This window comes from Prosopis cineraria, unplaced genomic scaffold (genome assembly GCF_029017545.1).
Source record: "Prosopis cineraria cultivar Desert tree isolate PC_DT_omini unplaced genomic scaffold, ASM2901754v1 PC6, whole genome shotgun sequence".
Lineage (NCBI taxonomy): Eukaryota > Viridiplantae > Streptophyta > Magnoliopsida > Fabales > Fabaceae > Prosopis > Prosopis cineraria.
The window spans coordinates 6689254-6713830 of NW_026555337.1; the positions used below are offsets into that span (position 1 = coordinate 6689254).

At 30.2% G+C, this 24577-nt stretch overlaps 4 protein-coding genes across 6 annotated transcripts; 2 read left to right on the forward strand and 2 right to left on the reverse strand.

Moving 5' to 3' along the window:
• Positions 1 to 1185, forward strand: LOC129312520 (uncharacterized). Its single transcript, XM_054955164.1, has 3 exons — positions 1 to 242; positions 347 to 391; positions 570 to 1185. Exons 1-3 carry the CDS (start codon positions 81 to 83, stop codon positions 981 to 983), a joined length of 621 nt encoding a protein of 206 aa, XP_054811139.1. The 5' UTR covers positions 1 to 80; the 3' UTR covers positions 984 to 1185.
• Positions 1186 to 2103: 918 nt separating this feature from the next.
• On the reverse strand, positions 2104 to 6733 carry LOC129313306 (14-3-3-like protein D). 3 transcript variants are annotated; one of them, XM_054956262.1, is made up of 7 exons: positions 6513 to 6733; positions 5390 to 5696; positions 5214 to 5301; positions 4437 to 4546; positions 4201 to 4349; positions 2681 to 2733; positions 2104 to 2595 (listed from the first exon to the last, which is right to left on the reverse strand). In XM_054956262.1, the coding sequence occupies exons 1-7, from the start codon at positions 6583 to 6585 to the stop codon at positions 2593 to 2595; spliced, it is 783 nt and encodes a 260-aa protein (XP_054812237.1). In that variant the 5' UTR covers positions 6586 to 6733; the 3' UTR covers positions 2104 to 2592. The 3 variants fall into 3 exon arrangements, with proteins under 3 accessions (XP_054812237.1, XP_054812236.1, XP_054812238.1); XM_054956261.1 differs by having other exon boundaries at positions 2681 to 2736; positions 6513 to 6731; XM_054956263.1 differs by lacking the exons at positions 2104 to 2595; positions 2681 to 2733 and adding an exon at positions 2751 to 2997.
• A 5823-nt stretch (positions 6734 to 12556) lies between these two features.
• LOC129312433 (heavy metal-associated isoprenylated plant protein 28) lies at positions 12557 to 13626 on the reverse strand. Its single transcript, XM_054955057.1, has 3 exons — positions 13493 to 13626; positions 13291 to 13366; positions 12557 to 13221 (listed from the first exon to the last, which is right to left on the reverse strand). The coding sequence occupies exons 1-3, from the start codon at positions 13496 to 13498 to the stop codon at positions 12872 to 12874; spliced, it is 432 nt and encodes a 143-aa protein (XP_054811032.1). The 5' UTR covers positions 13499 to 13626; the 3' UTR covers positions 12557 to 12871.
• A 6506-nt stretch (positions 13627 to 20132) lies between these two features.
• Positions 20133 to 20603, forward strand: LOC129313268 (protein AGENET DOMAIN (AGD)-CONTAINING P1-like). Its single transcript, XM_054956223.1, has one exon. The coding sequence runs from the start codon at positions 20133 to 20135 to the stop codon at positions 20601 to 20603; it is 471 nt and encodes a 156-aa protein (XP_054812198.1).
• The last annotated feature ends 3974 nt before the right edge of the window (positions 20604 to 24577 follow it).

Below are 24577 nucleotides of genomic sequence, written 5' to 3' on the forward strand. Positions count from 1 at the left end.
TTCCATTTCCCTCACTTGTATTCCTTTCTTAGTTTTCAGTTTTCACTTTTTTCTCTCACTCAGAGCTGCTGTGAACGATAATGGAGTGGCAATCGCATACGCACACCCAAATGCAAACTCAAGCGAGCAAGACCAGCTCCAGAAAACGACCGGTGAAGAAAGACAAGTTATCTTTGGAGGACTACCTCGATTTCCTTCACTCTCTCCAAGCGGTTGATCTCAGTATGAACCATCTCAATCAGGTTTTCTTTTCCTCTTATTCATTATTATTTATTGGTTAATTCCTTGTCTATTTCCGTGTTCGATTCGGAAGTTATTCATCCACGACCTTTGATTGATTTTGCAGATCATCTTTATCCACGGCTTCAGGAAACTCCACAAACAAACCAAGGTTATACACTTTCTCTTCGCACATGCTGGTTGTGTCTCTGTTTGGCTGCCGATAAAATTGAAATGAAAGAAATGTTACTGGTTTTCTGTTCAGTTTACTACTTTTCAAGAAATTCAAATTGAAATATCATGCAGAAAAACCGTAGCCGTCTATCATTGGTTTCTAATTGATTTCACAGAAAGTTCTGGTCGATTCTGTGAATGCGCTTGAACTTATGGATTTGCGGCGATCCACACTCAGCCAGAGTGTGTCTGCCTCCGCAACTCTCGCACTCGAGGATGTAATCGTTGATCTCAACGACCTAGGCTGGCAAGAGTGCTGTGTTACCTCCGTTTACAGTCTCAATTCTTGTACAGAGAACTCCCCGCCTCTCGATCAAAAACCGCAAGTCACCAGACACTTGCAGACCAGTTCTCGAGCCAAGACTTCTGAAAAGTCAATGGATGCTAATATACTCAGTGGCCTCCTCCCTAAAGCTTCGCAGAATAGCCGGCGAGCCAGGAAAATGGCGCCCAAGCGCAGGAGGATCAATGGCAGCGATGCTCTTGACTGTGCTTCGACTATGGATTCCGTCTCGCTCGCCTCTAACTGAACGCGGTGGTTCGTTTTTTTTTTTAACATACTTTAACTTCTAACGATAACGATATTGCTAGACGTTTCCGTTGTTAGTTTTTACCTTATTCTTTAATATTTTGCCGAGGTAAAAGTTTGATTACATCAGTAGCTGGAGAATACTGAATACATGCGCAACGTTACATCAATATTATTTCCATGTCCAAGTGGTTGAGCCCAAAGGGAATGAAAGTTTGGTGTACGGTTAATTTTTTTTTTTTTGGTCTCGATAACTTGAATATTTTGTTTACTTACGGGCATCTTATAGTGTGATTTTAAACTACTACATGAATGTTACAGAATTTTACTTATTTTTGTCCAAATGAAAATTGCTATCGCTAAGAATGCTAGCTATTATTGGTCTTTATACACTTCGATGCAAGTCATACAGTATCATGGCATAAGAAATTCAATTCTGGATACTCTTAGCACGACTTAAAATGTACCAAGAAAGTAAGAAATGAATCATTCACCTTCGGTATTCCTATGTACTCTGTTTACTATTAATTTGTTGAACGTGTCAGGTGTAGCATTAATTAAACATCTGTATAATTAAATAGAAATTCCTAGATTCAAATTTTATATAAACATTCATCAAGAAAAATTACCCGGCCGAGTGTTTCCCTCATGAAGAAAAATTTGTTGACTAATACAAGTAACATTCATCAACGTCAAAAATGGAGAAGGGCGTTGAGGACCAACAGCAACATTCCAGTGGTTTCATGTAGTGCCGACACTGCTCTACCACTCAAAGGAGTTAAAAAGTGACGACACTGCCACACACCCATAAAGAAAGAAGAGTGTGCTTAAAGCCCATTTTCGCTCATCTACTTTGCCTTCTTTATCCTTCGAACGATACTACATAGATATGCAGTCTAACTACAGACTAGAAAGATCCTTGAGTCTAGCTTCCACCTTCCACCACGTTATCTTCTACAGTATCAAGTTCCTTACTTTCTAGCACGACGGAGAGACCAATAATGTAAATGTGCTCACTGTCAACAAATCCTCTAATGACTTGATTGGCGATTATTTGTTATTATTAACATGGCACACACTTTTAGTATAATAGATCAACCTAAGAATCTTGGAGATTGAAATTAAAAACACCGTAAAAGCATTACGGAAGAATCTTAATACCAGTAGCTCCATACGCGGCTGCAGCATTTTTCATTGGTACACGAAAATACACCATAAACAATTCTCACTAAACCCTCCTCCCCCCAAATAGAAAAGGAGGAAAGCTTGGGATGAAACAGGCCATTTTCAAACACCACACAGAATGAAACAGACCATAGTATGGCGCAAAGTTTTTTCCCCTGCTGGGAAGTGTGGCCAATCGACGAGAAACATAGAAAGGGAAAAATAAATAAAACTAAAAATTGCGACCCTACCACTAGCTAATACACAGATGAGATACAGGCCCTCACGCCTAACCCCGAACACATATGCTCTTTTTTTTTTTTAATAAAAGAAGAGGAACCAGTCTAAGTCTGGTTCACAGTATTACAATCAGCAAATAATAAAGTCTTAAGAGAGTCTGGGGGACGAACACATAAGCTCTTTAACAGTGCTACCTCCCATCTACCTCACTGCACGGATGAAATGAGATGGATATATTAGATCAATCAGACAAATTATTAATGATATCTAATCATCAAAAAAGAAACTACTCACTTCTGCATCCTCGCCTCCGCCAACCTTGGCAGTGCCATTCACTTTCTGGGCATCTTCTGTAGCAGCAGCAAGAGAAAAATGCAGCAAAACTCAGAGTGCCAGAAAAGTAGTGCCAAACAGAACAAGATCCTCGTAATAATTGGTCAAAACAATCAAGTGCGATTTGCAAAAACGAACAAGATTCTGACAATGCTAGCTCCTCAATTCAAAGATCTTTCGGCAGAATCGGATATCAGCAAGCGATGAATAGTTTAGCATCACAAGGATATTAAAAAGTCACTCAGATTCCTCCCTGAAAACTGTCACTTATCTAGATTCTATACCAAAACAAATGTCCATTAATATTTCATAAGATAAATTTATCTCAAAGCATCATCATTTGAAAATTTACAAAACCCAGCTTTTTCACAAAACAGGGGAGGATAAGAAGTTACAATGTGCAGCCTAACCTACCAAATTCAGGTTTACCTTCATTTATAAGAGCCTCAGTTAAAGCTCTAAAGGACTGACTGCGTGGTGCACATGTGAAACTCTCGGCAAATATCAAAACTTCAATAACAGTGTACTTTTGCGTATTTGATTTTCTTTTCTTTATTGGCCCATAACATTTGTAAATTCGATTTCCATCCAATGGTATCCACCATGGCAAAGGCATGTAGAAACTTTTTCTTAACATGAACATAATTGTTACTTCATGACTGGAAAGACTATAAGGTAGATCGAATGAAAAACACTACCTAAGAAATAGATCATCTATTGTAAGTTAGTAAGCAGCATGTTACTCTTTTATAATCAATATTTCTAAAACATTTTCTATTTTTAAATCTATGTTACATCACTGAGAACAGAATCAACTAACGCCTAATACTAAACATACGTAACTAGATAGCCAAGTTCAATAATATAAAAATAAGCAGCAAAGTGCTGCATGGTAAGCATACCAAAGATAATAATGAAGCAATGCAACCAAAGAAAACATTTATAGTTACTGAAAGCTTTTCAAATGCAACAATTCAAATCTCCAGGTTCCACTAAATATCAAGAGGGATCATCAAATTAGTCCCAGTATAATGAAGAAACGGTCAAAAAAGACACTTGAGAAACAAAAGTGGTTTCCTTTGCATGCAAAGGGTGAATTTCTAATTCCATAAGAGGTAGTAATAGACTTCATATCGGTGATTCAAGAATACAAGAATCAATAACAGTAGCAGACAGTACAAAAGAAAAAACAGACATGATTTAAATTCCCCAAACTGAATGTGTATATATGCTAAGCACTTTCAAGTAACTGAAAGATATCAAAACGCATATGATAAGAAAAGCAGCGTAGATGAAAACAGACATGATTTAAATTCCTCAAACTGAATGTACATACATGCTAAGCACTTTCAAGTAACTGAAAGATATCAAAACGCATATGATAAGAAAAGCACCGTAGATGATTTCAGAAATTTATTCAACAAATTGGAAAGAAAAAGAATGAGAAAATGAGTGAATTATTGGTCTTTCAAATTAATTACCTCCATCTTCTGGGATGTCAGAAGTCCACAGGGTAAGGTTGTCCCTGAGAAGCTGCATAATCAACGTGCTATCTTTGTATGATTCCTCGTTCAAGGTGTCAAGCTCCGAGATAGCTTCATCAAAAGCTTGCTTTGCTAGATGACAGGCTCTGGAAGGATAAAAATACATTATCACAACCCCACATGAAACACAATAACATTAAGTAGCATTTCAGAAAGAAATAACACCTACAAACCTTTCAGGTGAATTCATGATCTCATAATAGAAAACCGAAAAATTTAGAGCTAGACCCAATCGGATGGGGTGTGTAGGGGGTAATTCAGCCTCTGCTGAAGCAGTAGCAGCCTACAATGGAACAAAACCACGTTAGTTGTCGAAGATAAATGCAACAAATGACACAGCACTCATAAGAGAAAATTAATTTGAGGAACAGCTCTTCCAAAATGAAAGTGGTTAAATATATGCCAAGAGAAGAAACTTCCAAGTTCTTTCTCTCAAGCTGAACAGACCTATTGTCAGATAGAAACAAAACAATTGATAGATATCATTATGAGATACAGTGGGGAATGTGGTGGATAAAGGAAAAGGGCCAAACAAACTCAGCATAAGCATAGCCAGCTACACCAATGAATTAACTAGAATTTCAATATGCCTTGACAAGAAAGGTTATTTAATCTCCAGATATTGATGGGATCCAGGTTCCAAACATGGCTTTGTGTTCTCGACATGATAAAAAACAAATAAAATAAAATCATGCACCAATAATTAAAAGATAATTTGGATAATGATGCTCATGAGAAAGGAACTCATTATGTCCGTTGGATTATCTAATCTAATAAAATAGAAAACCCCAAATCTATTCACTCAACCAAAACGAGAAAAAATAAGAAAATTTTTCCCATGGACCTCAACTATATTAAACAGGTATAACTTGTCCTAACTGAACCCAGCAAATAATAATCTGTTATCATGTAAAATGCTAACATCATAAATCAGAGAATTTGAATTGCACCTCATATGCTTTCATAGACTGATCAGCTGCCTCTTTCTTCTCGTTGCCAGATTTGAACTCTGCAAGATAACGATAATAATCTCCTTTCCTGCAACCGGAAATGCTATTATTTTCCTACAGAAAACAAATCATAGTAGACCAACATATTCAGGAGGGAATAAGACGTAAGTGCTCACATCTTATAGAAAAACACAGTTGATTCACCAGCTGTAGCAGAAGGTATGAGGTGCTCATCAATCACTCTCATAACATCATTACAGATGTTGGAAAGCTCTGATTCAACCTTGTGCCTGTATTCCTTAATCCGTCTGGCATTTACTTCATTTCCTTTTGCTTCTTCTTTTTGCTCTATTGAGGACAGTATCCTCCATGATGCTCTGCGAGCACCAATTACATTCTTATAACCAACAGAGAGCAAATTTCTCTCTTCAACAGTCAGCTCAACATCAAGATTTGCGACCTTCTTCATAGCATCCACCATCTCTGTTACAATTGGAGGCAGGAACAATATGTTGTAAATCAAATTTCGTAAATCATAACAAGTTAACTGTTGAAAATCTGCAGTCAAAATAAAACAGCCAAACACACTCCTTCTGAGAGGGGGAGAAAAAAGAAATTCGTTGACAAAATGACACAATATTTCATGGGTCCCGCCAAAACCAACATGCAGTTGCCCAAAATCTGATGTTTGTAAGGAATTTAAAGCAGTTCAGGCTAACACTAAAGCCCTGATTGTTGAGGTTATAAAACTTAAGAGACTGCCCAGGATAATTCAAACCTTTCAGCCGAGAAAAACTAATAGGTATATTGTTCAGGGAAGTTGCTCAAAATCATAAATTCCCCAAGATTATTCGAAGTAACCATAGCTACTGATTTTTTTTTCAAAAGAATGAAATCCTGCTTGGACCGATGGATACTTGATTGCATCAGACTCTCATTATATAACTCAACGGGGAAAAAGTCAAACTAACTGAAATCTCAGAAAATTTTTGACGAGCTTGATTTTGGCCCGACTTTGAATTAAAAACAGCCATATTTAGTCCAAAATCCAAATCAAGTAACTAACCAATACGAATTCGAAGCAACAAAGCTAAACCTTGGAACTAAATTAGCGGAGAATTAAACGGGATCAAACTTCACGGAGACCGAAAAAAAAAAAAGCATATGGATACTGATCAGACAGGAATCGAAGTAAAGCTCACAACTCTAATCTATGAGAAAACAGAAAGAAGACATTATATGCGCAAAAATCTACTCGATTAGCATACTAAGAGAGGAACACTAAGAAGAAGCCCTAACCATCGTATCGCTCGGCCTGCTCAGCGAGCTTGGCGACATAGACGAAATTCTCGCGCTCTTTGGAGGAAGCCATGGCCGATCTCCTGGAGATTAGGGTTGGGGGATTCGGGCGATCGGGGCACCGCTCGGCGGAATCTCAGCCCTTTTGCTCTTGTAGCGGAGGCCTGTGAGACAACTTAGAGAGCGTCGCTGTCGGAACAAAAAGGCAGAGTTGTGTGAAATGTCAAGTACCCCCTCCCCACTGCCCTTTTTTATTTCCTTGACCCGCCTTGTCTTTCTTGGAGTTCTCCACAGCAATCCCCTGGAGTTTTTTAAAATAGTATTTAATTTTCAATTATACACTTAATGCTTATTACTAATGCTAATTTGTTGAGGAATTTAACTATATACTTTTTTTATTTAAAAATATAAAATATTTTTAATTATTTTATTTTTAATAAAATAATTATTTATTTTTAAATTAATTATATTTTTTTATATTTACTCATATTTAATAAAATATTTTACTATAAAAAAATATAAAATAATTTATTTAATAAGAATAATTTTTTAAAAAATAAAAATTATTTTTTAAAAAAATAAAAATATCTTACATGTTTTAATATTTAAATTTTTAAAAAATATTTTATATTTTTTAACAAAAAAAATATATATTATATATTTAAAATTCTTTGTACATCAATTTTATCTCAATTTTAAAATTCAATTTTTATTAATTTAATTTTTTATATTTTTAAAAATTTAATGCTAGTTTTTTAAGTTTTAAAATATGAAATTACCTCTCAAATTAATATAATGTGTAAAATATATTAATTGACCTGACATGTATATATAATTAAATAAAAATAAATTAATTTTTAAATTAGTTTAATTTTTATCAACATAATCTCTTATATTATTTTTTGTTTTTTTTACTTTCTAAAATTTATGGATATGATTTTTCTAACCTAAATAATAATTATACTTGTTTACATGATTATACACGTTTTTATGATTTTAAAAATTTTTACTTTTTGAAACAATAAAGTTTAAAGGACAAAATCAATAAAAAAATAAATGTGATGCTGTAAATTAATAAATCAGAAAAACTTAAGAGACTATAAATTTTATTATATTATATTTTTTATTCTTGAAAATTTATATCACGAGGTTTAAGAAATTGAACTTAAATTTGATTTATTTCTCCCATCTCCATTTTTCTATTTGCTTTGCTAGAAGTGGTAGTAGTAGAAGCATGGTAAAGTGACTTCAACACGGGGAGGTTCAAATTATACTTGTTGGGTGGATAAAGTGAAATAAAACTATTTAAAAAATATTAAACTATAGTTATATAAAGTTAATAAACTGATGGGGGTATTATAAATAAAATAATTTTTTTGTGTTATTATTCCTTATGTTAGCACCAATCATCTCCTTAATAATAACGTGACGTTTTCACCAACTTTCTTCCCCCGAGTTTTTGTAAATGGCTCACATCTACTCCGTAGTGACTCAATTACAGGGCACTTTCTATAAATATTTTTTGGTCCATAAAGCAGGCCATGAGTTACTAATTATATATTTATATTATCTATATTAAATTTATTAATTATAAAAAATGTAATATAGATTTAAAAAATTTTAATTTAAGTAGGAATAAAATTAAAAGTTTATTATATCTTCAGACAAAATTAATAACTTAAATATCTTTTCTTAGTTTCAAGAAGATAGTTGAAGATGTCTTATACTCCCTCCATCTTTATATATAAAGTATTTTTTATAAGTGTATTTTGTTTTCAAATATAAAAAGTGTCACAATACTTTTAAATAATTAGATAATTTTGCCTCTATCTTAAAAAAAGAAGATATATTCATTATATGCTTTACCCATCACTACCGTAACATTAATTGATGTTATTAGAAACAAAGTTAAAAAATTACTATGATTTAATAGAATTTTAATTAAATTATCAAGAGGTCTCATGAAATTCATAAAATACTTTTAAATTTTAAATCTTATGCATTTATAATTTAATTAAGGGTATTAATAATTAGATAATGATTATTTATAAACTTGTTAATATTTTCAGTTAAGTTATAAATGTGTAAAATTTAAAATTTAAGAATATTCAAGTTAATTTTATATGACCTCTTGGTGATAAGTTGCTTTGTGTGGGATTTAGGTGTACTTTTCCCAACAAATAAATATGAAGGTAAAACGAATTGAAACGTGCCACGTTACCCCCCTTTGGCCAATAGGAATAGGATTCTTCTACAGGGTCGACAAGAACGGGGCTGGTATCGTCGCCGCACCCGATACCTTCGATAGCGTCGTCACGTGCTGTGCTTGGCTTGACTTTTGTTTCTTTTTATGTTTTTTGGATTAATCCTAAAAATAAAATAATTTGGTTCCTTCAAACATAAGCATCAAGTTGGCCAAGAAAATACAAGCATCAAATTTTATTCACTGGATATGTTTTAGTCCACGATTCAAATCTTTTCTTTAATCAATGGATGAGGATATTCATTCTTTCAATTTCATGTGGGATAATAAAGAAATTCCTAAATTACTAATTAATAACTCTGCTTATAAAGTAAAAATGAGCCAGAATTAGTTGAGTCCTCTTAAATCTGCACTTACCTAAGGTTTCCACGGGATTTATATTTTTGCGCTTGCTTTCTTGGGTGAAAAAAGATTATATATGAACCTACAAGTTAGAATTTTAAGTAGTCAAAATGTTTATGGGTAATTAACTTTGCAAAGGGTCATGATTTACCATTGAAAAATATCTTCATATTCAATACCTAATCATATCTTGTAATGGCAGAATTAAGACCCTAAATTAGAGAATGTAAGATAATATTAATTTAATAATTATATTAAGACTTAAATTATAATATCATAAATAAATTAATTATTGTTTTTAAAAAATATATTGAACAGGTTGATATTTTTTTTATATAAACATTAAAATATGCTTTTTATATCTTATTTTAATTATTAAAATATTATATATTTGATAGAATTTTAAACCTAAATATTTTTTTTTAATCGAGGGTGTAGGTGAATTTTTTTTTAAAGTAAAAAGGTATATTTGCGCGCCTTTACTTTAATGTAGCTAGCTAATATTTTAAATATAATTATTTTTAATAAGAGGACATGTGTATGATAAAAAGAAAAGACTAATGTCTAAAAGCTAAGTTTTTTAATCATTTTTTATTTTTTTGAAATTTAGTCTAAGACTAGAACATTTAAATTCATAAAGCCAGGGATGTATTGAAGTATCGAATGTCCCATTGCAACAAATATGCTGGTTTCTTTTTTTTTTAATCTAAAAATTTTGAATTCTTATGCAGGCATTATTTATCTTTCATTTTAAATTCTATTTTTTTAAAAAATAAAGGTTATAGAGTAAAAATACTATCAAGCATTTTTGTTAGAGGTGCCTAATATTTTAAACCTTTTTTAAAATAATTTCACTCTAAGACATTTAAAAATAGTACAGAGTTATCTTATTGATGATTAGATTGACTATATTTGTCAAATGGTAGCCACCTAGCACTAAGGGACAAAAAAGATTAGGAAAGTTTATCAAGAGTTACTAGCATCTCTATTTGAGCCATCTAAGCTCACCTCATGATCTTTATATATTGTTGAGATCACCAAGTTCATTGCTACTTTTATCTTCCTCCACATCACCATGTTGATTACTACAGCTTGACTGCCACAAGCTTGCAAGACCTAATCTTAGACACTCTTGCAGCCGCCAAAAAGCAACAATCTACAAGCAAAATATAAAGTCGACATAAAATATATTTTTTTCAAGCAGGATAGCCAAGCGAAGTTGGTTGAAACAAGTGAAGGCAATATTAAAACATTAAAACCTAAACAATTTCATATGCTTGTTTACAATTTATGGCCACCACTATGCTCACTTGTATGCTTGATACAAGTATTGATACCAGATAAGCAAGTAGAAGTTGTTTGTGTTTTTTTAAAGCACTTGTTAATAGAAATCACATAGATTGTACTCCAAAGCAACTTCTAAAGTTGAAAGAAATGGATGCAAACAATACTATCTTAAAATTGAAAGAAATAATTCAAGAAATTAGGGCCATTTTAGCCAAGGATAGGCTAGTAATTCTTTCGTTGAGTAATGAATTGCACGGCCCTCGTTTGCTAGAGGATTGCAAGATTTGTGATTATTTTGAGATTGAGATCAATTTGAGATTATTGACTATTGTCACACCAACGACAAGTAATGGGACTAATAATGGCAGAGGAGGAGGCAACATCAACGGTGGAGGATTGAAGAGGTTAAGGGTAATGATGCTGATAAAGTCTAGGAAGAAGAAGATGTGAGGACAAATGTAAGAGGGGCAAGGGGGGTGCTTCCCCCTCCCCCAATTTGATTGGCCCTTGAAAAAATTTTAAAATTTTTTTTATTTTACTTGTAAACAAAGTGAAAATTAATGTTAGCTCCCTATATTTTAAGCATTTTTCATTTCTACCCTCTCATATATTCTTTTCTAGATTCATGCATGAGAATATACTAATAAAAGTGAATCCAAGTGATAATGCTAGTTCTTGCATCTGCATATAGAAAGAGAAAGATTGTAATAAAGATAGTGCCTTAGAGAACACATGAATGTGTTCTTGTTTTAGTTTTTTAAAAATGTTAAGTGGCTACCAACTTGATGATTAAAGTTAAATTGACAATCAACGCAAGGCAATTTTCTAATCCTTTTGAAAGTTTTATGATAAAATTGTTCTAAAAAAATTAAAATATTAGGCATATATAATGAAAAAGTTCCAAAAAAAGTTTACCCTTTAACTAAAAAATTAATACCTCAAACATGGTTTGCTAAACAAGAGGAGCAAATGATAAAAATGAAGGGAAAAACGTGCATCTCTACGAATAATTATAATCCTAAATATAAGAACCAATTAACAAATTCATATAGATTAAAAAATGAATCAAATTAGTTGTTTGTGGAAAAGATATACACAACTGTCCCTCTAAAACATCCTTTTTAAAAGATTTTTTATATTAAAATCTTTTTTTTTTTTAAATGGACGCACACACATATACTTATCCCTTCTTCTCGAGCAAATGGTGACCCGCTAAAGAAAAGAGTAACAACACACACTCACTATACTCACAACACGCCCTCCCTTTCGCTATGCAGGATAAAGAATTCATTGCTACCGTCTTTAATGAGGATGTATGTTGCTATTGAGTCAATAAACTCTTGCTAAAATTAGCATTCTTGCATTATCCAATCAACAAGTTTAATTAACAAATAATAAATATGAAAAATTACAAAGTAAAATTTTACATTTGGACTCAGAGCAAAGTCTCAATCTCACTTTACTTGTACAATCATATGAGTAGTATTTATAAAATAGGAACGCCACCATCATCGATTCATCCTTATTATTATTAGGGTTTAGAAAGAGGCAACATTATGGCGTAGATGTAGAGGGAGAGTGATATCAATAACTATGAAAAAGCTCATCAGTCCTCGCTTTGAAATCATTAAGAAGTTGCTCCAACCAAAAAAAAAGAAAAAGAAAAAAAGAAATCAATAAATCATCATGAAGAAAACTGCACACCAGCCAATTATTGCCAGGTTGGGAGCGGGTGTGTGGGGTCCAGTTGAGCTTCGGACTGTAGTGGGATTCCCCTTGTGGGCCTCAATTTACAAATTGGGCTTATCGTAATGGGCCTACTGGACTCTCGTATATTTAAAATGGCTTTTATATTTTATATGTCTTTTTAACAAGACGAGAAAAATATTGGCCCCAAAAAAAACACCAGAAAAATAGATATTTTTGTAGACCCAGTAATATTCTTGGAAAATTAAATTAAATTAAATTAATCATATGGCTCAAAAGAAAACTCACATACTCAAAAGCATGATTGATTGATTGATTGATTATGAGCACATTAATGAACTAACATCCTATATTTTGGTGTATTTTGCTCCATCAAACCTTTATTAAGAGTCATCTTTAACAGAATTATGGGGAATTTTAAAATTGACCCAACAAAAAGTCACACTAATTAAAACAACAATTCACTTTGGTTTGCAATCAATTGCAAAGACCTTGACTACATAGCAGTACGAACAAAAAATAGAGGTCGTACATACATGAACCAAACCACAAATACCACATATACAGAAACTGAAGGTCTACGTACAAAGATCGATTTCTCGTATAAGCAACGTTAATCAGATTTGATCTGTATTCCTCAACATGAACGTAAGGGTCCGTTAGAATTCATTATTCTAAAGTTCTTAATTAATCAACCCGGGTTTTTTATTTTGGAAACTCTGCAAATATGTCTTAATTATAAGATAAGTGATTATATACATCACATAATGGAGCAAGCATGAGGGTTGTCATCACTGAAGGCAGAGCCAGCTTGATGGCCAATGACAGAAGAATAAGAGGGATAGTAATAGTGACGAGGATCGTCGCTGTCATAACCATGCTTGTAGTAGTTGTAGGATGAGCTTGGCTGAGACGCATACAATGTCACTGGTCCATTACAATGGTGCTGCTGATAGTACTGCCCCTCTTGAAACGCCGTCGTGTACGGCAGCTGCCACACTTCCGCCCTCCGCCCCGTCTTCCTCACCGCCTTCAGAACTTTCTTCTGATCCGCCCACCCCGTCACCGTCACCTTTTGTAAACTCATGTCCACGTCCACGTCATCCACACCTGAAAAAATAAACTCTAGAAACTTCACGGATTTTCTCTCTCAGACGATCCATTCCAAGGATTATATACCTTTGAGCTTTTGAAGTGCACTCTTGACCTTGCTTTCACATCCAGCACAATCCATGTGTACTCTCATCTCTATGATCTTGATGAAAGAAAATAAACGAGTTTCGTCATATGCATATCAGAATTCCTCGTGCAAATACATACATACGAAGAAAAATGTCTCTGCATATAATATAGAAACAAATGAAATCAAGAATCAGTGTACCGTCATGATTTTGGTGGTATTGATTCGTGAGAAGTTGTTGCGGAGAAGATTTGAGCGTTTTGGGTTGCGAAGAGGAGGTGGGTTAGCCTCGGCTTATATAGAAGAGGGGGCTTGTTCTTGGAATGTGTGTTTTTATTGTTCTTATTTTGAATAATGAATTAATTAGCGTAAGAGGGACATGTGAAGATTGAATTGAATACGGGCTTGACTTCACCGACTTTTATTAGTTTGAAGGGAAATATATTGAGATTTGAAGCAAAGGGGTCCAGCCTATGCCTTTGTTCATGGATCAGAGACCATAATTAGTACGTGTAATATCTCGCTTTGTTGTACTCGTATATATTCACTTCATAATTTATTAATTAAGCACTAATTGTAATTAATTATATACGTGGCTTTTGACTTTGTGTCTCTTTTCTTCTTTTTCTTTTTGGTGAACAGCGGGGCAAAACGCCCAATCAATTATAAGCAAACAAGTCTCGGGCAAGCTATTCCCAAGTTAATTGACTCTGTCTCTGATCAAACTGGTAGAATAAATTAAAATTACGTATATATCACGTATAAAGAACTTATCTATAAATAGGTTTCTAAATTTTTAAAAATATAACTAGATTTCTTGAAATTTAAGTGTAACTGAAATTTTAGGTGAAAAGATCTTTATGCTTCTACTTACGGAAAAAAAAAACCCCAATACACTAAAGTCATGTTTGTATTCATCCTTCACTTAAATTGTGACTTATAAATAAAAATTTTTAATTCATAAGTCATATTTTATGTTTTATAAATAATATATTGAAGTCATAGTTACTCTTGACTTACAATTATAATTTCATAATTTATAAATAAAAAATTTTAATTCATAAATCATATTTCATATTTTATAAATAATATATTGAAGGCATATTTACTCTTGACTTACAATTACAACTTTACAGTTTATAAATAAAAAATTTTAATTCATGAGTTATATTTTGTATTTTATAAATACAAGTACATTTTTTTTCCAAATATAATTTGATGTATTTTAATATTGTCTTTGTGCTCCAACTATAAATTACATTCAAGTCTCAATGAATTTGATTATAATTTTTAAATTTTACAAAACTTATTTATGAATAATTTTTTCATAAATTGAACATAATCTTTCTATAAGGATGAAGGGAGTTCATTGGCCACATCCTTATATATTACTAGCTTTATCTCTATATGTAAGAAGGTTTTAGTATATTTTTTAATAAATAGACCGTTATACCTCTTATTATATTGGAAAGAGAACAAGAAAAGTATTCATAAATTTACTTTGAAAAAATATTTATTTTTTATTTACAATAAATAAAGGAAAAATTAAAATATTGTTATGCTTTTAAGTAGATAACCAATTGCTGTTGATTCATGTGATTTATTAAAAATATCTTATATATAAGAAAAGAGAAAGTATATTAAATTTAAGAGATACTTATTACATTTTTTGAGCTTGGCACAAATTTTTTTGGATATATATATGGGCCGAATACTTAAAAAACATTACTCTATTTGATCCTATTTATAAGATATTTTTTAAAAATAATTTTTGGTCCAAAAATATGGGACGCCTTGTAATAATTAAATCACTTTTTTCAATTTTACCTCCTTTTGATTAGTGTAAATATATTTAATGTAGTTATATTATTATTTAAAATCAAGGGTAAAAATAAAAGTACATCTCATTTTTTTATAATATCAAGAAAAAACAAACTTTCCTTAAGACGCATGAAGCAATAAAAAGTGTTCTATGATAAGGACCGAAGAGAATATTTTGTTAAACTTGACTATACATTTTTTCAAATTTAATTATTTAAATTTGGCTCAAATTACCAACTAGATAACGGTGTGATTTGCCATACATGATGTGTTGTGTTTAGCATTTTGCTCTCTAATTTTTCCTTTATAAGAATAATATTTTTTTTTGACCTGAACTTTATAAGAATAATATACTACCGACGATGTAGAAATTATATCTACTGCAAAGTCCAAACATGACATGAGCATGAATTTTGTAGTGGCAAAAAAGCATGGGATTTTTTTTTAACCATCATGGAAAAATGTAGTTTAAATAAAATATTAGAAAAATTATATTTCAAAAACATTAAATATTTTACATAAGCATATAAGTTCTTATTTTTTAAAATTGAATTTTGAAGTTTTCTTTGGCCATCTAAAGAGTAATCAGTTAACAGTTATGCACTTGCTACTCCCTTCTTAATAAAGAAAACGGTAGAGTTGAGTATTTCGAGGCAGAGCACATGGGAGCGACATAAGCGGATCATGTTAATCATTCAACGCTTCGACGACTTTTTCCGTTTTTCGTTATCATAATCAAACACACCACTAATGACGTGAGAGTCCAGTTTTGGCCCCAAATTAAAAAGTTAACATCCAATAAGAAAATATAAGGAAAAAATTAATCATAAGTCGAACGTAAAAATAAATAAATACCGATAGATCTCTCTCTTTTTGTTAATAATAAGTCACAAAAACCTTGGGAGTAAATATAGAAATTACCTATTATTAATACACTTATTACTACTACATTTAATATGGTAGTATTATGAAAAAGTAAATTTAACTGTTACAAATTATAGTATTGCGCACGCATTAGTGAGAACTCAAGCTTGACCAAAAAATTTAAAGGCCAAGCTTGATGAATTTGAGGATATTGAGTAGCTTCTTTCAAGTTAACGCTTGTTTGTTATTTATGATTCACTATTATTTATGAGTTTATACGTATTTGTGTCTTGAGTTTTAATAGCAAGTTTGTATAGTTTTCATTGTCAGAGATCCGTAGACTTGTAAGGTGAATATAAGTTGCATAGCTTATGAGCTTCTCCACGTCGAAATTCCATATCAAGGCTATTTGTCCTAATCATTGAATAAGTTTACTTGAACCGACTCGAATAAAATAGGCTGGATTCCCCTATGGTCCTGCATTTATTGTAAGTCCGAAAATAACCACTTTATCAGCTCTCAGCGTAGAATGCAGAATCGAATCATGACTTGCAAAGTGAAGCCAACATGGCTCTGTGACCACCAAGCCATGGGTTTGATCCGCAGAAATAACCACTTAAGAGCTTTAGGAATAATGTCTCTTGGGCTCTTAATTAGTTTGAATTGGGCCTATGTGGAACAGGACCAGTTTCCATGCTCATATCAAGGATGAGCACTGAATCATTCAAATTTTAATATGAATAATCCATATTTAATATATTATTATATATTATATTTATTAAAATAAGAATTTATAAAAATTATAAAATAATTTGAATAAGTCTTTTACTTTTAGTTTGGCATAGATTTAATTTAACGGCTCTAATTTAATATTAAATTTTTTATAAATAATGTATATTGATTATTCAGATACACTCTACAATCTGCATAATCCTGAATTGTACAGAATAAATCTGAATAATTAATTTATATTAATTATAAAAATTTTAATATTAAATAAGACCCTTTAAATTAAATCTAGACTATATTAAAAATAAAAAATTTATTTAAATTATTTTATAATATTTATATATTTTTATTTTAATATATATAATATATAATATTATAATAATACATTAATTTTAGACCATTTAAATTTTTCATCTGAATGGTCTAAATCTCATTCTATGGATGAGGATGAGCAAGGAAATTCAATCCACTTGGAACAGGGGTCACGCAATGCTCAGTGATTCAGTAGTGATTTTTATAATCTCCCAAGTTCCTAGTTCCCAAGCTAACAAGAGAAGGAGAGAAATTGACAATCAAGGATCCATGACAATTACTGTTGCTGAATTATAAAGATTTCAATAATAAATCATGATCTTTACTTTTAATAAATTTTTTAAGTAATAATAAAAAATTATAAATGATTAGCTTGTGATTTACAATCGAGATGTTACAAATAATTCAAAGTATATTCAATGGATTTGTTTAAGCAATTTATTTATATATTAATATAATAGTAAAAAAAATATGAGTGATTGATTTGTAATTCACAACTAATTCTTGTAAATTTTAAAGTAACATTACAAATAATTTCAAGTGTATTTATTCAATTTCTTAAATGTTTTGTCTATATATTAACAATAAAAAATTTAAAATTCACAACTAACTCTCATAAATTTTCTATTGATGCTATAAATATTCATAATTTTATTTAATAGATTTCTCAATTGAATAGTTGCATCTTTTAATTGCAAAGGATGATTATAGTTTGTTGTTGAGATCTTAATAGTTCAGAGTCTATAATTATTATTAACTAGGGATGCGTACAGGACTGGATGAGATTGGTGGGACACCCCTGTCCCATATCTTATGTCGAAACAAAAAGATTGAAATTAAATTTTTATCTCATGTCTCATCACAAAAGTCGTCTCATCCCGTTAGGAATAGAGATAGGGCTAGGACAAGATTGGGATGTCCCTCCGTCCCTATAAATCGAAAAATGTTAGAGAAAGGTCTAAATAATAACATTCATTAAAATTTTAAATTATATAATTTATTAAGTTTAAAATTAAAACAACATAAGTATATAAATTACAATAATTTAAAGTCAATGATTGAATTACATTAATCACAATTATACATTATAATACCAATTATAAGTGATCGCTAGCCTGTAGGAGTAGCAACAACAGGTAAGTTAAGTACAATATCAAATCATTATTCTTCTTACTTTAATTGAGATGTACTAAGTTAATTACTTTTTCAAAAATAAAACAAGAAATACGATATAAATAAAAGTTATTAAATAGATAAAATTAAGAATAAATTATATTAATATAATTAATATATTATAAAGAAATATATCGCTATATTTACTCTATGTCATTAAAATTATCAATATAAAAATATTAATTTTAAATAAGAATTACAAATATTAAAATTATAATTAATATAAGTATATATTATATTAAGACGGAAAGTTCGAATAATAATCCCGTGTCTCGTCCCATCCTAAATCTATTTTCTGTCCCATTTCATAAAATCCTGTCCCAATTCTTTTTGGGCTAAAAAGAGACTCATCCTTATATGATCGAGACGGGTACAAACTGAACACCCATATTATTAACATTTTTATAAGAGTCTTAATTGTCATTTTCTAAAAAAAAAATCTGACTTCTAACTATTCCATTCATTGTTAGTAGATTTGTAGAAAAATATTAATAAAGATTGATCTAGTTAGTAGGAATTTATTTCATAACTTATAAAATTATAAAATTTAATTTCACTGCTAATATAAAAACTTTGATACTGTATATCTTATAGTTTTGATGATCTAGTGAGACCCAACTCAGTTGAACTTAAAAAAAAAAAATGGCGGCAAAAAAAGTTGCATTGGAATGGATCCCGTCCAACTCGTTTCTGTCTTGCTCTTGTTGGCTGCTGGTAAAGTTGGGGGAAAAGCTGGTCCTTTCGCCATTTTTAACCGCTGGATTATACAAACGGTGTAGATCAATTTCATGGAAAGACGTTGTTTCTCCATTATCCATATTTATTTCTGACGGCGACTCTTCAAAGGCGCCAAATTTTTGTTGTGTTCCTTTTTTTTGGCCCCTTCCAATAAGCACTGCTTTAGTCAGTATATTGGGAAAAAGTTGGGGGGAATATATATATATATATATATATATAGGATAAAAATATAATAAATACTATAAGAATTCAAATAACAATTATCATATATAAATTTTATTATAAAATTTATAATTTTTTTCTTAAAATTATAAAAATTTAATAACAATTACAAGTTCGCATCTGAAATTCTAATATTTCTTAAATATTGTAGATATCAATTGCTATTCATAAATTTTATTTTAAAATTTATAATTATTTAAATTATAAAAATTCAACAATAATTTATAAGTTTAAATTAATGACAATTCAATCATTTACCTTAATTTCTTAATAACAAAAAAGTCCCTAAACATTTTAAGGGAATTATGACATTTTAATCTTTAAAATGTCATTTACATGATTTAAAAAAATTTTATTATCATTTTTTCTTTTATTTAAACAAATTGATTGACTTGGGTTTAAAAAAAACAACCTATTTTGAAGAAACTATATTCAGCCTACATAAATAAAATTTAAAATTATTCCGTTGAGACACACACACACACACTCCAATAAATTAATAATAATTTGGGTTTTTTATTATTTATGGTGGATTTGAACGCCTTTCTTTTCAGATTTAATTTTGCTATACACATCAATTAATCTCACCAAAGGCAATATCGGATTAAAATTTATATCAGTTAAATTTGAATCTTCCCTGAATGAGAATGATATAAAATAAATAAAGATAAGTAGATAGCTTTCTAAAAATAAATCATGATTTTTTTTAAGAAATAAAAGCTACGTTACACCGTTTCAATTCTATCTAAATCAATCCTCAACCTCATATGATCACCGGCCAAAAATATTACAAATCATCGCAAACTTATTGTCCTCCGTGCAAATCAGGAGAAAAATCTCATTATAAAATTAGATATGTCTTATCTGATATATTTCTCGATTGAAATAGGCCTAGTTTATTTCAATTTAGGCATATTAATAATAAGCAAAACAATACATAATAATATTTAATCACTCGAACCATCTTCGTATCTCTGTATCAATGGGAATCGCTCACTTTTCTCCTTCTTCATCTCCATCCATGTCTCTCACCAGAGCCAACGGTTTCTCTATTGGCCAGACCGTTGAAGTCATCAACAATTCTCCCCTTTCTTACTTTGAAGCCACCGTAATCTCTCGCCTCCCCAATGGCTGCTACGTCGTCGAGTACAACTCACTAAATGACGACGACGAGGAAGACAACCACGATAACCGTTTCTTCACAGAAACCGTTTACCCTAACGACCTTCGTCCTCAGCCACCACCTCTCGTTGTTTCAGCCGCCGGTTTTTCTCTAAACCAAAAGGTGGATGCATACGAAAACGAGGGCTGGTGGGTTACCACTGTTATCGGGAGAAGAGACTCGAATTACTATTATGTTCGCTGTGTCACCGGGGACAGTGACATTGTGGTTCATTCTTCTCAGCTTAGGGTTCATCAAGACTGGATCGGTGAACGTTGGGTTTTGCCCTAGAGGTTACATTTTTTTAAGATTATTTATTTTATTTTTTTGAGATCAAGACTTTATTATCTGACAATAATTGTATATAAATAATTATTAAACTTACCAAATAATTATACACATGCACATATATATATGGATTTAAATTCTTAGAAATTGGGATTGGTGAATTTTTATAAAGTTTTTTTTTAGGATTTTTTTGGGTCAAATCTTCCTTTTTTAAGAAAGAGAATATTCTATATTTTATAACAGATAATGAAATGAGTGAAAACATTAAAAAAAAAGGGGAAAACTTCATCAAAATTCAGTCGTCCTAACCTCAGAAAATTTAAATTTAAATATTATATATGTATGTATGTATATTTCTTTATTTATATCTATTCTAAGGAATTTGATATAAGGCGTACGTGCTAATAATAATTTATGAATAATATTTGGTATTTATATTGACACGTTGTCTGATGACTAGATACTGATGAAAGTTGTGGCTTCTAAGTAGTACTACTCCTATTAAATGTTATATATGATACTCTCGTTATTAAAAAATTAAAATATTTTTAACTAAAATTTATTTTTTTAATAAAGTAATTATTTATTTTTTAACTGACCCTATCTTTTCTTATTTATCCTTATTAAACACCCTACAATAAATATAAAGTCATTATCAACGGGGACACTTAAAAAAAAGACAATAATTATACCTTAAAATACTAAAAATATTTTACATTTTTAAATATTTAACTTTTTAAAAAATACTTTACATTTTTTAATTTATAGAGTATTAAATTAAGTGTATGTTTGTATTGATTAATGGCCAAAATTTGGTTTTTGATGGATGTAGATGGTACTGGGCTTAAGACCATGCGTAGGATATTCAAGTCGGGCCTTGGCCTTTTTATGAAAAATGTTTTAGAATATGGAAATGATGGTTGGTTGTGTTTGCCCACCCTTCATGCTCAGACTCTAACCCATTTTTGCTATCTAATTTCGCCTCATGATGTAAAAATAAAATGTCCTCTAAATAGTGGGACATGTTCAAATCTACGAACTTTAATAAATTGATACAAATCCACGGCCCAAAAAAAAAATGCCATAGTTCATTATTAGTTATTAGCTGTTTATAATGTATAAATAAACGGAATTTAAATTTTATTTTTAACAAGGTCAACTCATGGAGTCATGTAAGCTAATATATGCCTGCTTCAAGATTGGTCATGTTTTTTTGCAAGTCAACCCTTTTTTTTTTGTGTGGGTTGTGGGGTCAACTTATTAGGTCAAACCTATTTTCCCAACTCTATATTTAAATAATTCTTAGATATAGAAAAAATAAAACACTTGTAGAAATCTCTTTTAACTGTTTATTAAAAACAAGAGACAAGATCGTATCATATTCATGTTGGGTACATCGTAGGCCTTCCAAATCATCGCTATTCACTCAAGTCTAATATAAGTCATATTTGCCATAAACTTCACAAAGACAACAAGGGGAGTTGAAAATAGGTGAACTTATTTAATCGGTAAAAAATACTAAATTAAATTCTTAGATAACATTAATTATAATAGAATATATTTCTCCGTTTTCTTATATGATTTTATTATCAAATCTAATTGATGATAGTTTTTTTTTAAAAAATTTAAACTTGAGATTTCATATTTAAGTGGTCATTGCCCATTCTATTAGGATCAACCACTGATGGTGGAATATATTTTTCATAACTTTTTTTTATATAAATTAACTCTCACATTTAATTTCAAACAAAAATAATTTTGAAAAAGAAAACTAATACCCCAAAACAGGACTTATATTTTAAAACAGAATAGAAATTATAGATTTGGACTTTTATTTTCAAAAATTTAATTTTAAGCGTTTAATTAAAAAAATTAATCTTGATTCCTGATTTCTTTTTGGCCCACCGTCTAATCCTGATTCATCTGCACACCAGACAATAAATACCCAATTAACACGAAGGCAAGAAAGAAAACCCAATCAACCAATTTGTCTGACCGCACAATTCGTTTTATTGAGTATTTTTTAATAGATGAATTTTAGAATATTATTATTATAATTAAGTCTATTAATTAGAATTTTAAAATATAAAATGTATCAAAATAACTAGACTGAAATATAAGCAGTCTAATTTTAGTTTGTTGTATCCAAATTAAGGACGGAATTTTTCCTTTTTTTATTTTAATTTTTATAAGGAACGGATTTTTTTTTTTAATAAGATCAGTCGATGTTTTATCAGTATATTTTTGCAATTCATTTGAATCAGCAGGGCCACAAGGGTAAGGTCAATTCTTCGAATTCATTTTTAAAAGACATGGATCTAAAACGATAGTTATGAATTACACGCAAATGATGCAATTTACAAACCACAATACGATTGATTCAGAATAAAATCTGAAAAATAATTTAATAAAATAAATGACGGCTGTTCAAACTTATTAATCAGAATCTGACTTAAATCCCTTATTTATATATTGCACTTTTTTATTTAAAATTTGTAAAATTCCTTTAAATTTATAGTAAATTTATGCCAGTAAGAAGAGAGTGACTCGATATACTTTGTAATCTTATTCGAAAAGTGCATTATATGTATTTTACTACCAGTAAGAGATATTTAGTAATCTATTTTTTTTTCCTGGTAATCATATTTAGTAATCTATTATTCTTTTTGTTTTTCATGGAATCGATGAAAAATGTAATGAGATATTTCTATTTCAACACAGAATTTAGAGATATATTGAGCTAGGCAATCTCATAATTTTTTAAGGGTTATTAAGCATTTTAAATCATAAGCTACTATGCAAATAGTAGTCTGGACCTTAAATTTTTGGAATATGTAAAAATTTCTTTTAACTTTTAAATTTTGAGCATGTGAAACCTCACCGTTAAGTTGGAGAAAATAAAGTTACGCTTATAGTTGTAAGTCTTAGTCGTAAGTTGACGTGGCATTGATTTTAATTTTTAAAAACAATAGCCATTTTTTCTAATTTAAAGGTGGGGTTTTGAGGGAGTTTTTACCCATTTTAAGAGCTTAAGATTAAAGATGCTATATTTTCACAGTAATTTAGAGCCTAGAATGTTCACTATCCATTTTTTAAAAGAAAATCCCATAACTATTATTTGATTTTTTTTTTGCCAACAACTATTTGATTCACACTTATCAATCGAAATATTTTAATACATTTAATCACTAATTGAACAAAATGGCAATGGCATGACTTAAATAGTTAACGTGATTTAAGTGATTGAACGAGGGGTTCGTGTTCGGTGCTCAGTAAGGTGCTCATTCATCAAATAAAATTTGGGCCTTCCAGATTTAATTTGGATGGCCAGATTTTGTTAATTATTAATTTAAATTTAAATTTATCAAAATAAAAATTTATAATTTTTTTATAAATAGATTCATCATCAATCTAAAGAGTACTAATTTAATTTAGGTAGTCTAATTTAATATTATAATTTTTTAAATTGACTATCTACATGTACTCTGAATAGTCCATATTTGATATTAAATGTTTATTTGTAAGATCCAAATTTAAATTTTTATTTTTTATTTTGATGAATACAATATTAAAAAATAAAATATATAATCTTTTAATTATAATTTTTTAAAAAAATTATAAATTAAAAATTTTAAACCTGAACTGTATAGAATACATCTGGATAGTCAATATATAAAAATATAAAAGTTTTAGTATTAAATTAGATCTTCTAAATTAAATATAGATTATATTAGTCAAAAAAATATTCATTAGAGCTTTTTTATAATTTTTATAAATTTTTATTTTTTAAAAAATATAAAATAAAAATATTAAATTATTTTTTTAAATCTGAACCATTCCAATTAAAAATCTAAATGATTCAAATTGCAACACCTTGATAAATACCACGGTGCCCATGAGGGTGATGAGCACCCAAAATGGTCCCTTGAACGACAGGCTTTATTTGTTTGTTTGTTTGTTTTTTCTCAAATTCATTG